We start from the raw sequence: 12332 nt of genomic DNA on the forward strand, positions 1-12332 counted from the left end.
ATTTTACTGTGGGGAAACAGATCACTGTGTGCTCTAGCCTGTACTGATTATATAATGGATTCATAATGTACTTCCAAATATTAAAATTACAGGACAATTCTTGAGTCTATAAATATTGTAATAAATTGTTTCAGCTGACTAAACTGGAAGATGAGGGAGATGATCATTCCATAGCACTTTCATTTAACCCAACAGTTGTCCTTTTAGAGGCAAATATTTACAGTATTCTAACAAATAACCTTTTGATATTTGAGGATTTTTTTTTCTTCATCTTTTTAGTCTTTCAGCTCAGACCAGCTTGTCAGCAGGTCTATAACCTGTTCCACCCTGCAGACCCATCTGCGTCACGCCTTGAGCCTCTTTTGGAGAGGAAGTTCTACCTTTTGCCCCCCTTTAATATCCCTCGTTACCAGAGGTTCCCACTGGGTGATGGCAATTCTGCTGTTCTGGGTAAGTCACTGTGGATCCATATTCTCTGTCTAAAGGGTTTTATTCACATTTTATATGAAATTATCAAAGCAATTTGGAATGAGAAAAAAGACGGTTGGCCCCTGTTAATGTTAATCTTACTCCTGATTTACCAGAAAAGTAGTATTCTTCCAACAGAATTGGTGCCTTGTGACCCATATGCCCTTCATTTGTCACACAGAGGCCATCAGCTGCTGAGAGTCATGCTCTGGTGACTTCTCTGTGAAGGTCCCTGTTTTACACCCAAGCTGCTGCTTGTGATTGGGACTGAATGAAACATGATTAACCTGGCAGAGTTTAGGACTTTGATGTTTGGAAGGCCAGTGAAGACTGAAAGAAGCAGAGTCAACAGTGAGATAATGAGATGATCTACTTGGTTGCACCCTGGGCTTTTTCATGGGACAGGCTACTGCAGAGTGGGCTGGTGACAGTGCCTTGCCCTTGCCACCTTGCCAGTGAGACTCAAGATTCCTCTGCCATCAGTGGCTTCTTCACTTGCTCCACTCCACTTGCATCAGTACCAAAGTTTAAAATGGCTGTGTTCATGATGCCCTTCTGTCTTCCTGGGTTGCATTTTAAACAACTGTGTCCTGACCATGCCCTGCCTCAGCTCCCATCACATCAGTGCTCTTGCAGTTGATCTAGTAAATGAAATTATATTTCCTCCCATCTTCACCTCACTTCTGTGCCTGGACTCTCATGGTCTGTTGCCATTTCAGTGCAGGCTCTCATTGCAAGGAGCTCTCAGGGAAGCTCACCACTGTGCAGAACTAAATTTGACCTTTCTGCTTCACTTAAAACTTTGATTCCTTGCAGGGTCAGGTCTTTGGGGCAGGAGGAACAATTGCACTGTAATTTTTTCCTTGCTAGAGGTTGTTAGTGGATGGCTGCCTAAAGTTAACATTGCAACTTAAGAGTCCATACTCTAAAACTAGACTTGCAGCAGACAAGAAATCATTCTGGCAAACCAGAGCAGAATATCAAAGCCCCCAGCTAGAAAGATTGAGATTTGGTGGTTGTTTTTTCCCCAAAGCTCTGGTAGCTTTCCATTTGTTTAGTATTTGAATCATGCAGAACTCAGTGAAGAGGAATATGTATCTAGAGCTGAATAATACTGGTAATGCTCTGCATCATTTTAAAATTGAAAATTCCAAGCAGTGGTCTCCTATGTATCAGTCTCTTTAAAATTGCTGAATCTGGAGGTCTGATTTGTAAAATGGGCATAAGCTAAACCCCATGTTTAATACAGTGAATAAAATACTTTCTGCAGGCCCCACTCACTTGTCAAATTTAGCAAAGATCTTGCTGCAACACTTTTTAAAAATAGAACCACCCACAGTTACATTTGTACCCAGTCCCCCAGCTTGGGGAATCTACAGCAACTTGAAAAGCAATTTGCTTTTTGGGTGTATTCTAGGTAGCAGCTGCAAGTGGCTTCTTAAAAAAAAAAAAAAAAAAAAAATCCTAAACATCTTTCTTTCTTCCTCTCAAATATGTTTCAAATCTCTAGTTCTCACAGAAGCCAGAGGTAGAGACCCTGTTGACATGGAGCAAGCTGCCTTCTGATTATGATTCTGAACAACAGCAGAGATCTTATTAGTTTGCTGTGCCTCCCTAGACCTTTGAGTTGCCTGTGTTTAGAGAGACACTTGCTATGTAGTGGAGAGGAGTTAAGCAGCAATTAGCTCAACTATGAGAAGAGTAGAGTGATTTTGAAACCCTCTCCAGGTTTGAGCCTAGTTATTTTAAGAGATGCTGCGCTGCCTTGGTGAATCAAACTGACAGAGAAACAGTTTTAAATTCTCCTGTCCTGTCAGACAAAGCCTCTTCGTTTGCTTATCGTAAAGTAACAGCCTATTCCTTTCCATTAGAGTCAAAAACTCAGTGTTGTGGCTTACACAGGAGGACTGTTGTAACCATGATTTGCAAAGCTGCTGCTGAAGTCAGTGTTCACTGTAGGGCGCTCCAGGAAAGTTAATTGCTCCCCTAATTAAGCTATATGATTTGGTGATCACGTAAAATTCAGGTGCTCAATTATAATCAGTTATGTACAAAACCTTCTGTAACACTGCTTGTGCATACCTCCTCCTGCAGATAGCTAGGTTTTTTTAAAGTCCATGATTCAGAAAGCCTCTTAGACTTTTTTTTTTTTCCCTTTTCCCATCTGTACTAAATCTTGGGTCCTTTTTTCATTACAACCAATTTGCAGAGGGAAATCAAATTCACATCCCTGCTTACTCCTGTGCTCTGCACTGTGTAGGCTGTGAGTCTGATCCAAGTAAATCTCCCCTTACAGGATACTTTTTTTCCCCTCATAGTAAAAAGATTTCTCTGGATCTGCTGGATATTTATGGATTTTGGCTCATTGGAGAAGCTGGTTGTTGAACTGCCATTGTTGTGCTCTCCTCTGCTACCAGTTATCTCTCTGGTGTGGGTCTATTTGGAAAGTCACCCATGTTCTGTTGCTTTTACTCTATTTGAAGGTTGTCTTTTCATTGAAGACTCATAGTTGAAGTGCTCAGTTGTAACTGTTTCTATGTTAACACTTTGTGGCCACATGTCTGTTGTTCTTTGTCCTTCTGTTTTGTTTTTTTTTTTTTCCCCATCTGCTTCTAGTTGAGACAATCCAGAACAATCCCATCCTCCTCATGGAAAGTAGCCCTCTGGGTGCTCTCCAGCACCAGGACAGCTTCATGGAAACAAGTATCCCCGTTCCTGTTCTGAATTGGCAAGATGTTTCCAATAAAAGTGCTGGTTTTGCTGAGTGTGTGTAATCTACACTTTTGTATTGTCTGTGGTGTTGGGTACTTGGGGTGATTTTTGGAGATTCTACTGTTGCCTTTTGGGGTTGAAATCTTCATACTGTGTCTCAGGCTGTGCCACATGAAGGTAACCACTTGGGTTCAGGCTTGGGTCTGGGAGACCCTCCATGAAAAAATGAGTTGATGTTACAAACTGTCCCTTTCTGGTGTTGATACTAGAAGGAGACTCTGCTGCCATGTGCTGACTTTTGTCCGTCTGCAGTGGCTGTGCTGCTGGAAAGGCTTTGGCACAGAAAGAGTCCCTGGGTGGCCCTGCTTGCAGCAGGATCACTGAGGAGAGGGTTGGTTGTCTGCATTGTGCAGCTCCCAGCAGTCAGCCTTGCTGCACCTTGCCCAGAATTCTAATTAATGTCTGTCTCAGGCCAGATTCTGTCCTTTTGACTGTTTTGAGTTTGGACACTCCATGTGGCTCCGCTGAATACAGTGGCTGAGGCTTTCAGACCCCAAGGTGGCTATACATGTTGGCTTTTGAAAGTTAATTTCTTGACTTCTGCCTTAAAAGCAAGGTTTGATGCATTTGTTTTGCCTTATTTTCCATTATAAATGCTGCATGGCCTCATTTATTCTGGTTGTGGCTGGTGCTACATCTGCGATTTTAATGAGACTTGACTTTGGTTTAGTTTTTTTTCTTTCCTACGTGTCTTACTTGCCTGTTCTCACCCCTTTTAGTTGCCCATTCTCATTCCATTCTCAGTGTTTTGCATTGAGAGCTTGGTTCTGCTGCCTTGTTGTCTTTAACAAGCTGACCCTTGCTGGTTATGAGCAGTGCAGTATGTTATGTGGTCATACAGGATGGCAACGTTGCTGACGATTGCAGATAGTCTCTCCCTTTGTTTTTTGAAGATGTAGATTTTTTTTTTTTCAGGTGTGCAGTTGCCATGTTGCCTGTGCTGTGATGTTCTGTAATAAAGCAGAGGGAAAGGATCTGGCACTATTAATTAATCACTTCGGAGGTCACTGATGAAATGCCCTTTAGCTGTCATCTGATATTTCCTGCTCTCAGGACAGAGCTTTTAGAAGCTTCTCTGTTCTTTACCTTGTGTGTCAAGAGCACAGTGTGGCCAAGCAGTGCTTGGCTTGATTGTAGCAGGTGCTGAATCCCAGTTCAGCCACTGGACTGTGAGAAATTTCCATAAAAACTTACTGACAACATAAATCTGTGTTGCTCTTGATCTCAGGGTAGCGACTGCAGAGTGCCCAGCACTGACCAGTGGCTCCAATGCAAGCAGGGTCTGGCCTGTGCTGAACAGCTGGCTGGCTTTTCTGTTTTTTTAATTTTTTTTATTTTTATTGAACTTGACATATTTTTGATTGCTTTCAGTATTTCCTGCTTCGGTGCCACAGCTGAGCCTGCAAACAGCACATACTGAAATGTGCCACAGATACCCCAAGGACTTAACGCAGTGCCAGCAGTACATTAGGAGGATGGCCCAGTGCCCTTCACTCACTGGGAAACAATTACTAAGAACATTGACAAACGAGTCCATAAATGAAAAGGCATAGCAATGAATAGGTATTAAAGATCCATAGGTAGGAGAAAAAAAGGCAATTTTGCTTCTTCTGTCACCTCTTGTGGAAGCGCAGTCAAATTTCAGTTCATTTAACTGGCCCGAGGTGTGCACGCTGCACTTTGGGCAGCAGCAGGTCCTTTGCTGGGAGAGAGGGTGCTCAGGGCACTGCTTGAGCCAAGCTTCCTCTTCCTGAAGCTTCTTCGTTCTGATAAAGCCAGTGCAGTAAACTGGGGGCACCTCTGTCCTTGTCTAGTGACATAAAGGAACAGCTAATCTTGATGAAATTCCTGATTGGTCCAGCCATCCAACTTCAGCCTGGGCTCGACATGCTTGCCTGAAAAACCTCCTTGTGATGCTCAGGGCCCAAGTTGTGGCTGTGATGCCACCTCTGCCATGCAGAAGACTTCAGACTGGTCCCTTTCGGAGCAGGTGCAGGTGCTGGGGTCAGCATGTGCCACCGTGGCAGCATCTGTGACATTCCACCCTGGTCACACTCCCCTTGGTTTCAAAATTGTAAGCACAGTGCTGCACAAGGTGCTTGGTGCTAAGAGTGCAGAGTTTAGGAAATCTGTTGTTAGGGTTTTTTTCCTGCATGTCAGGTCCCAGAGTTTCATCTGGAAGTCACTGTCACTGCAGCTTTGGGGTCCAGGAGGTTTGGCTGAAGTGGCAGTGATGCATAAAACAGCTTTTCTGTCCACATTTCCTGCCCTGCCTTTTCCTGGCCCTTGTTTTACTTAGAAACTGTCCTTTTTCAGGGGCAGAGGGTGTGTTGCTTGGGAAAAGGGAGAAACATGAGAGCAACCCGAGGGAGCTGGAGCACAGGAGCACTGCTCTTGGGTGGAACTTTGTCCTCTGCAGGGCAGACTCCTGCCACCAACATGGGCCATGCTAAACCAAACAGTTCAGTAATGCTAAAACAGTTTAGGCTTTTATGGGAGTGAAAATTATTCCTCTGGTGACACTAGGGTGATGTTGGAAGGGCTCTTGAGCTTGGGTGTGTTTGTTTCAAACTCATTGTATTCAAAACTTCCCACTCAGGCCCAGAAAAGCTAGATTGGCTAAAAAGAGCAAGCCCAAAAATACCACAGTTTCTTCTTTTATTCACTTTCTGCTTGCTTTCTGAGTTCTTGAAGAAGGAGGTAAGGTTCAGGCCAAGCTAAATGAAGACATGCTAATGGAGCTGGAGCCATAAACGACCCAGGCAGCACCACATTTGGCCCAGCCTTTTCTCCAGTGTAGCATTGCTGTAATGTTCAGCACATCTTCCAGCTGTTTCCTAATTCAACCCACAGATGTTTTATGTTTAAGGGAGAAGTTCAGGCTTCGCTGGTGGGTGTTAGCTAAACTGGAACCTGGCATTTTTCCTAGCACAGACACAGCCAAACCTCTCCTTGCATCTGACCAAATTCAGGGAAACTGATGCTCATAATCTGTGTTACAGCCATGCTGGGGCACCCACCTGATGTGACACAAGTACATAAGCACAGAAGGGTCTCACAATCTGTGCAGGCAAGGGAAAGGAGAGGGAGGGATAACCAGGGAAAAGATGAGAGGCTTATCCCAGGTCATGCAGGACTGGGACCCTTTACCCTTGAGACCTTTGTGGGGTTGAATGCAGCTCCTGGCTTGGCTCACATTCTCTCAGTACAGCCTGGGCTTGAATTGTCTCCTCTTGCTTGTGGTGGTGCTTTCTGTGGTAAGAAAGCTGGGTTGTGGATACTGATAGCAGCCTTGACAGCCAGAAGCACAAGGCAAGGTGAAAAGAAGAGATTGCTGAGAAAGTGATGCTGGTAATGGCCTTTCAGGCACAACGTGGGCAGTGTGTGCAGCTCATCATCAGGTCAGGCTCCCGCTAAGGCTCAGATCTTGCAGTCCACAAAGCTTTTACACAAAGCAGCTTGTGGCCTGATTTTCCCTGCAGAGAACAGAATTCTTCTGACACACAGCTACACATTTTCTGCTTCAGACATTCCCTTTCCCTCCACTGCAGCAGGATTTGTGTGGGCACAGACACTGCTGCTGTGAACTGAGAGATCGGAGGAAGCAAATCAGTAGCCCCAAGCAAAAAAAGATCTATATTAAAATAACCCAGTTGCCAAAACAACGCCCTGTGTCAGCCACATGCTGGGGTTAAACCCAAGTATATCTAAACTGGCTGAAATAGGTGGAGGCTGTTGGTGTGGAGGAATAACATACTGACATGCCCCATGGCATCTCCTGCCTGGCTGGGCACAAATCTGTGCCTTGTCTGATACCTGGGAATAAAGTTCAGATGCTGCTCCTCGGGTACAGCAGAGATGGGCAACGTTGAAGCAGTAGTGAGTAGCTTTGCTTTTGCATGTTGGTGTCATACTGGTGCTGCCTGCTCTGAAGCACTGGGTATTAGTGTTACAAACTCCCTACAGTGCAGGGTCTTGGGATGTTCCAGAGGTGCTTAATTCAGTCACGTAACATCCATGGAGGAGTGGATGTTCTTATGCTCATTGTTACAGGGAGAAATCTGAAAGGCACAGATTTATCATGACTTTCAGCATCTCTTGGTTTTCCAGTCCTGAGCATTTTAGGTCCATTTCCCTCTGATACATTTATATGGTCCATTTGAGCATGACTTTAAATGTTCCCTTTCTCTATTTATGTGCTAAAGGCTTAGGCCACATTTGGTAAACCTCAGGTTGGGATCTAAAACTCCAGACTTGTACTTGTACCAAGGAAGCTCTGTTTTCAGAGACTGAGTGTTCCCTGCTCTGCCAGCACCGACTGCAGGTGTAAGTGCTCAGCACCAGCCTCCCTTCTTTCAGTAGCCCTTCCTTTAGTTTAACAAGCATTGGTTGTATCCAGTAGCAATAAAATACAAGTTCAAATTTAGTCCCTGCCAGGCATGAAAAGGTTTGGGTTTTTTTTCATTAATGCTTCTATCTTGGAGATGATCATTTAAGTCTAAATATTTCAAGAAAGCAAATATCCCCATTCTATGTTTTTTTTGAACGTTCTCCTTACCGTGATTATTTTGTCTCGATGTGAATATATTAAGTTGTGTATATTCACATCTGTATGTATGACACATGCTTCTGTTGTTGTTGCTTGAGTAAGTCTGCCTGGATTTTTCTTTGGAGGTTTGGATTTGTTTTTTTTGAGCTACTTATTTTGCTTCTCTCAATCAAAGACTGCTCCTCCAGCCACATGTCTCTTTGCCTGCTGTGGTGTTTGCTTTCCTTTCAAATCAGAGCTCTTGATGAAATGTATTTCTCATTCCAATCAGTTCTGAAAGGTTCTTGCACCTACCAGCCTTGTTTGCCTTCTTCCTCCCCTCGAGTTCATCTTGCCCAGCCTCTTGTCTGTTGGTCTAATATTTTGATTTCCCTGTTTCAACTTTGTAGCAGATGTTGTTCAGTCTCATGGTGCCGTCTTCATGGAAAGCACGTCCCTGTCCACCCCCATTTCAGCCCCTCAGTTCAGGGGCTTCCGGAGAGCCAGTGAGATCAGCATTGCCAGCCAGGTCTCAGGAATGGCAGACAGTTACACTGCTTCCAACATAGCCAACAGTAAGTGTTTCACCCCCTCCGAGACAACCACTCGCTGCCGCACCGCTCTCCCAGGGCCAGAGCCATGCAGCTTCTGTCTGTCTGTCTGGGGTTATACCTTCCAGCTGGAATTATTCCACCCTCGTCCGGTTTTGCTGTAGTCAGTGTGATGTGTTGTCATATCCCCTGGAGGAACAAATGATCTATTTGATTATAATAGTGGCCACCGCTGTGTTATGTGTGCTTGGACCATGCTGGTGATAAATTATTCCAAAAAAATATAATAACAATTGATAACTCTGAGCAGCATTTGGCTGCTGGATGTGGTGAGTGTTAATCCAAAGGGATGTTTCTGTGCTGCTGTTGATAAGTTGTTCAGAACTGGGTAGGGATCTGCGCTACCAGATTGATAATGCAGGATGTGGCTTGGTGCAGATCACTTAAATGTGGTCCACAAAAATGGGGATGAGTAAGCCCCTGTGTAATGCTGAAAGGGAAGAATAGATATGTGCTATTTATTTACTACTTTGCATTAGAAATACAGCTCTTCCGTAGCCTGCAGGGCAGCTCGGAGTCAGCAACTTAGGACCTGTATTCCAGAGCTGAACGAGGAATAAAAGGGATTTTTTATTTATTATTTTTTCCAAGACCATTATAAGTTTCCAGGCAATACAGTGGAGAACAACAGCCTTTGTTAACGGTTCAGCCCCCTCATTCCAGCTGAGGTGTGAGGTGAACACTCAGTGTCCTCAGGGACCTCTGAAACTCAGACTGGAAAAGGCTTAAAAACCAAACAAATTAAAGAAAAAAAAAAAACAAAAAACAAAAACAAACAACTCAAAACCAAACAAGGAACAATACCCAACACAGAAAAAAAAATAAATAAACACTTTAGCCCAAACTCTTGTCCCAGAAGGTGGCAAAAATTTAGAGATACTCCATGGCTGGTGCCCGAGGCTATGCTTTGTAATCAGTTGCTGAGGTTAATGACAGGTCCAGAGGCACGTGTTGGTTGCTGCAGGTTTGTGCCCTGAGCAGGGTGTGCTGGAGCCTGTTGCCCAGTTTGAGGCGGTGCCCAGCAGCAGCAGTACCCTGCCTGTGCTCTCACACACACTCTCTTCCCCAGCACACACCCGCCAGCCAGCGCCGCCTTCCCCACGCGTGCTCGTGTGCGTGTCCCAGTGCAGCATCTTACCAGCGCTTCCCAAATATCCCGTCTGCTCGGGGGGAAGGCTCCTGGGCCAGGAGTGTTTGTTCAGTGCTGGGCTCACGCCCGCGGGGGACGGGGGGCCTTCCTTAGGAGGTGTTTACACCGAGGTGAGGCTTGTGGCCTGTGGGGTGACGGAGGGGCCCGGCCCACTTAGTGCTGGGCTCATGCCCGCGGGGGGCGGGAAACCTTCCTTAGAAGGTGTTTACACCGAGGTGAGGCCTGCGGCCCGTGGGGTGACGGAGGGGCCCGGCCCACGCGGTGCTCCCTGCCTGGGCTCCCCTCCCGCCCCTCCCGGGTTCTTCGCCTCTGGCTGGTGCAGATTCCTCCGCGCGCTTCCCCGCCATCGGAGCTCTGCAGAGTCCGGCCCTGGCATGGGCCCTGTCTTCGTGTCCTCCGGCCCTGGCCCTGGCTGGCCCTGGCTCGCACTCGCCCTCGGTGGTACCCTGAGGCCATGGCGCTGAGGGCTGGATGTGGCCCGAGCTTGTTCACAGGCAGAGCCCGAGGAAGTCCAGAGGGGCACCACATAACCACGGAGCCCGCTCTGGGACACAGCTTCCCTTGCGCTGCGGATTCCTGGAGGGTGAAGCCGGTGTTGCCTCTGTGTGCCGTAATAATAAGTGTGACGTCTGCTTTTTTTTTTAATTTTATTTTCCTTTTTAGAAACCAAACACCACCTTAATCATTGTAGAGGGTTTAGCCTTCTGTCCCAACTTGCTCTCCCTCACAAATCCCCTACCCAAACCTCATCCAAGCGACGTAGGCAGCATAAACACGAAATCCCTTCGAAGGGAAGAAAGCTCAAAGGGCCATGGAGTCAGGCTGCAGACTGTGCTCTTCGGATACCCGACCTGGACATCAAGACAGGTATTCTGGAGAGATCCACTCTGGCCGACCTCTTCTCTCATTTGATAGTCACAGAGTTTCACAACATGCGCTTTCACTGAGGCACTTACAATTTCTGATTGCATTTTAACAAGTATTTCTGTCACTTTGCTCTGAAGATCGATCATAACACGGCTAACATCTTGGCAAGAGCAGGAGTTCTTCTGGGCAGAGGTGTGGGAACAACACTTCTGCCTCCACCACTGTCTTCTGAGCATGGAAGAGTAAATCCTGTCTGCTTCCTACACAGAATCTGAAGCTACCCAAGCTGGGGACTTGCATGCAAAATGAAAGGTTGGGACCAGGAGCTGCTGATTTGGAAAACAGGGAGTCAGAAATGGCTGCGAGGAAGTGCCTATGTGAGGAGGTGCCTGTGTGCTCTGGAAAAGCCATGTTTATCCATCAACACCCTCCTCCTCCTTCTCATAGCTCTTCAAAAAAGCCAGAGCCATTAGGATGGGGGTGGCCTGGGCATTCAGGGCTGGGCCATGGGGATGTGCTGGTGCCATGTAAGCCTCTGCACATTGCTGTGGTGGGAGCTCTGACAGGCCTCTGGAAGGAGCTGGTGGGTCATTTTTTCAGTTCAGCATCTGTGCTCATCACTAGCTAGATTTCTCTCAACAAGAGTTTGTTGGATCATGCCTTACACCTGGCAGCTTTCCTGGAAGCCCATGAAAAAGGAACATTGTCACAGAGTACAGACAACCTTGAGAAAGCCTTTGTCAAAGCCCCAGCTTGCAACCTGCACGCAAACACAGCTCCTCCTGTTGCTCTCTTGATCTGATCCATCTTCTCTTTCCGTGGCTGCTTTTCCAGGCTGGAGCACATGGGGGCTGAGGACTCCTCACTGCTGGGAAAGCACCCCAAGGCTTTGGGTCCGAGGCCTTGGGATGAGACGTGCTTACTGCTGGGGAATCAGAAAGGATGTATGCATGGGCAGAGTCCAGGGCACTGCTGGAGTGTGGTGGTGTCCCGTGGGTGGCTGTTGGGCACCTGTGTGTGAGCTGGTGACTCCTGGAAGGAGAAACCCCTCTGCATTGTCTGTAACCTTGCCCACCCAAAATCCCAGTACATTTTTCAGTCCCTAGAGCAATGAAGTCCTGGTGCTCTCAGATACTTTTCTTGTTGGCCACTGCAGAGACTGTGCTGTAGGGAGGCTGGGCTGGATGTCTCAGTTGCCTGCAACATGGTAGCCTGAGAGGAAAACAAGGATTTGTTGGGAAGTCACAAATCCCAGCAGCATGTGCCTTATACCCTGACTTGTGGTGCCTTTTAGCAACTCATGTGGGATCACTGTATTCAGAACCTCTTTAGTATGGCCAGTATCTGGATGCTATTCCTTGGTGAAAGCTAAAGGAGGTGAAAATGGGGCTGGAGATGGCCTGGCCACGTCCTGTGGTGGAAGAGCACACGCATCCTTCCCTGGTGTGTTTCTGTCTTATGCTTTGGCACATGGGTTCCCAGGCTCGTTGCACCTGAGCCTTGGACCCCTTCCCTGGGATCTGGACTAACGGCCAATTAATACCTGCTCTCTAGTGCCACCTTGTTTGCTTAAACGAAGGAGAGCTCAAGTGCTGGTGCCCCTCTCTGTTCCTCCCTTGGTCTGTGCAAACCCTGAGCCCTGGCTTGGTTGTTCATTCTTAGGAGTGTGACCAGCCAGGGAGCAACCTCCCGGTGTGCCTGGAGCGAGGAGCCAGAGCCCTGAAATACCATTGGTGATGGAGAGGGCGTGTGCATGTGAACCCCCTTTGTCTGAACGAGTCTTTTGCTTCTAGTTGCTGCCAAGTGGTGGGGAACCAAAAGGATCGACTACGCTCTCTACTGTCCCGATGCCCTGACGGCTTTCCCCACGGTCGCCTTGCCACACCTCTTCCACGCCAGCTACTGGGAGTCCACAGATGTTGTCTCCTTCCTGCTG

At 47.0% G+C, this 12332-nt stretch overlaps 1 protein-coding gene across 1 annotated transcript in view; it reads left to right on the plus strand.

Annotated features, from left to right (window-relative positions):
- The window catches only part of PITPNM2 (phosphatidylinositol transfer protein, membrane-associated 2), a 36626-nt gene that overhangs the window by 15752 nt on the left and 8542 nt on the right, over window positions 1-12332 (plus strand). The window contains exons 9-12 of the mRNA XM_008939215.1: window positions 280-450; window positions 3085-3234; window positions 8179-8343; window positions 12190-12332. The exon at window positions 12190-12332 is cut by the window's right edge and continues 1 nt beyond it. Of these exons, the coding sequence (XP_008937463.1) occupies window positions 280-450; window positions 3085-3234; window positions 8179-8343; window positions 12190-12332 (629 nt within the window). The remainder of the gene's footprint in view (window positions 1-279; window positions 451-3084; window positions 3235-8178; window positions 8344-12189) is intronic.

This window comes from Merops nubicus, unplaced genomic scaffold, assembly GCF_000691845.1.
Source record: "Merops nubicus isolate BGI_N331 unplaced genomic scaffold, ASM69184v1 scaffold15034, whole genome shotgun sequence".
Lineage (NCBI taxonomy): Eukaryota > Metazoa > Chordata > Aves > Coraciiformes > Meropidae > Merops > Merops nubicus.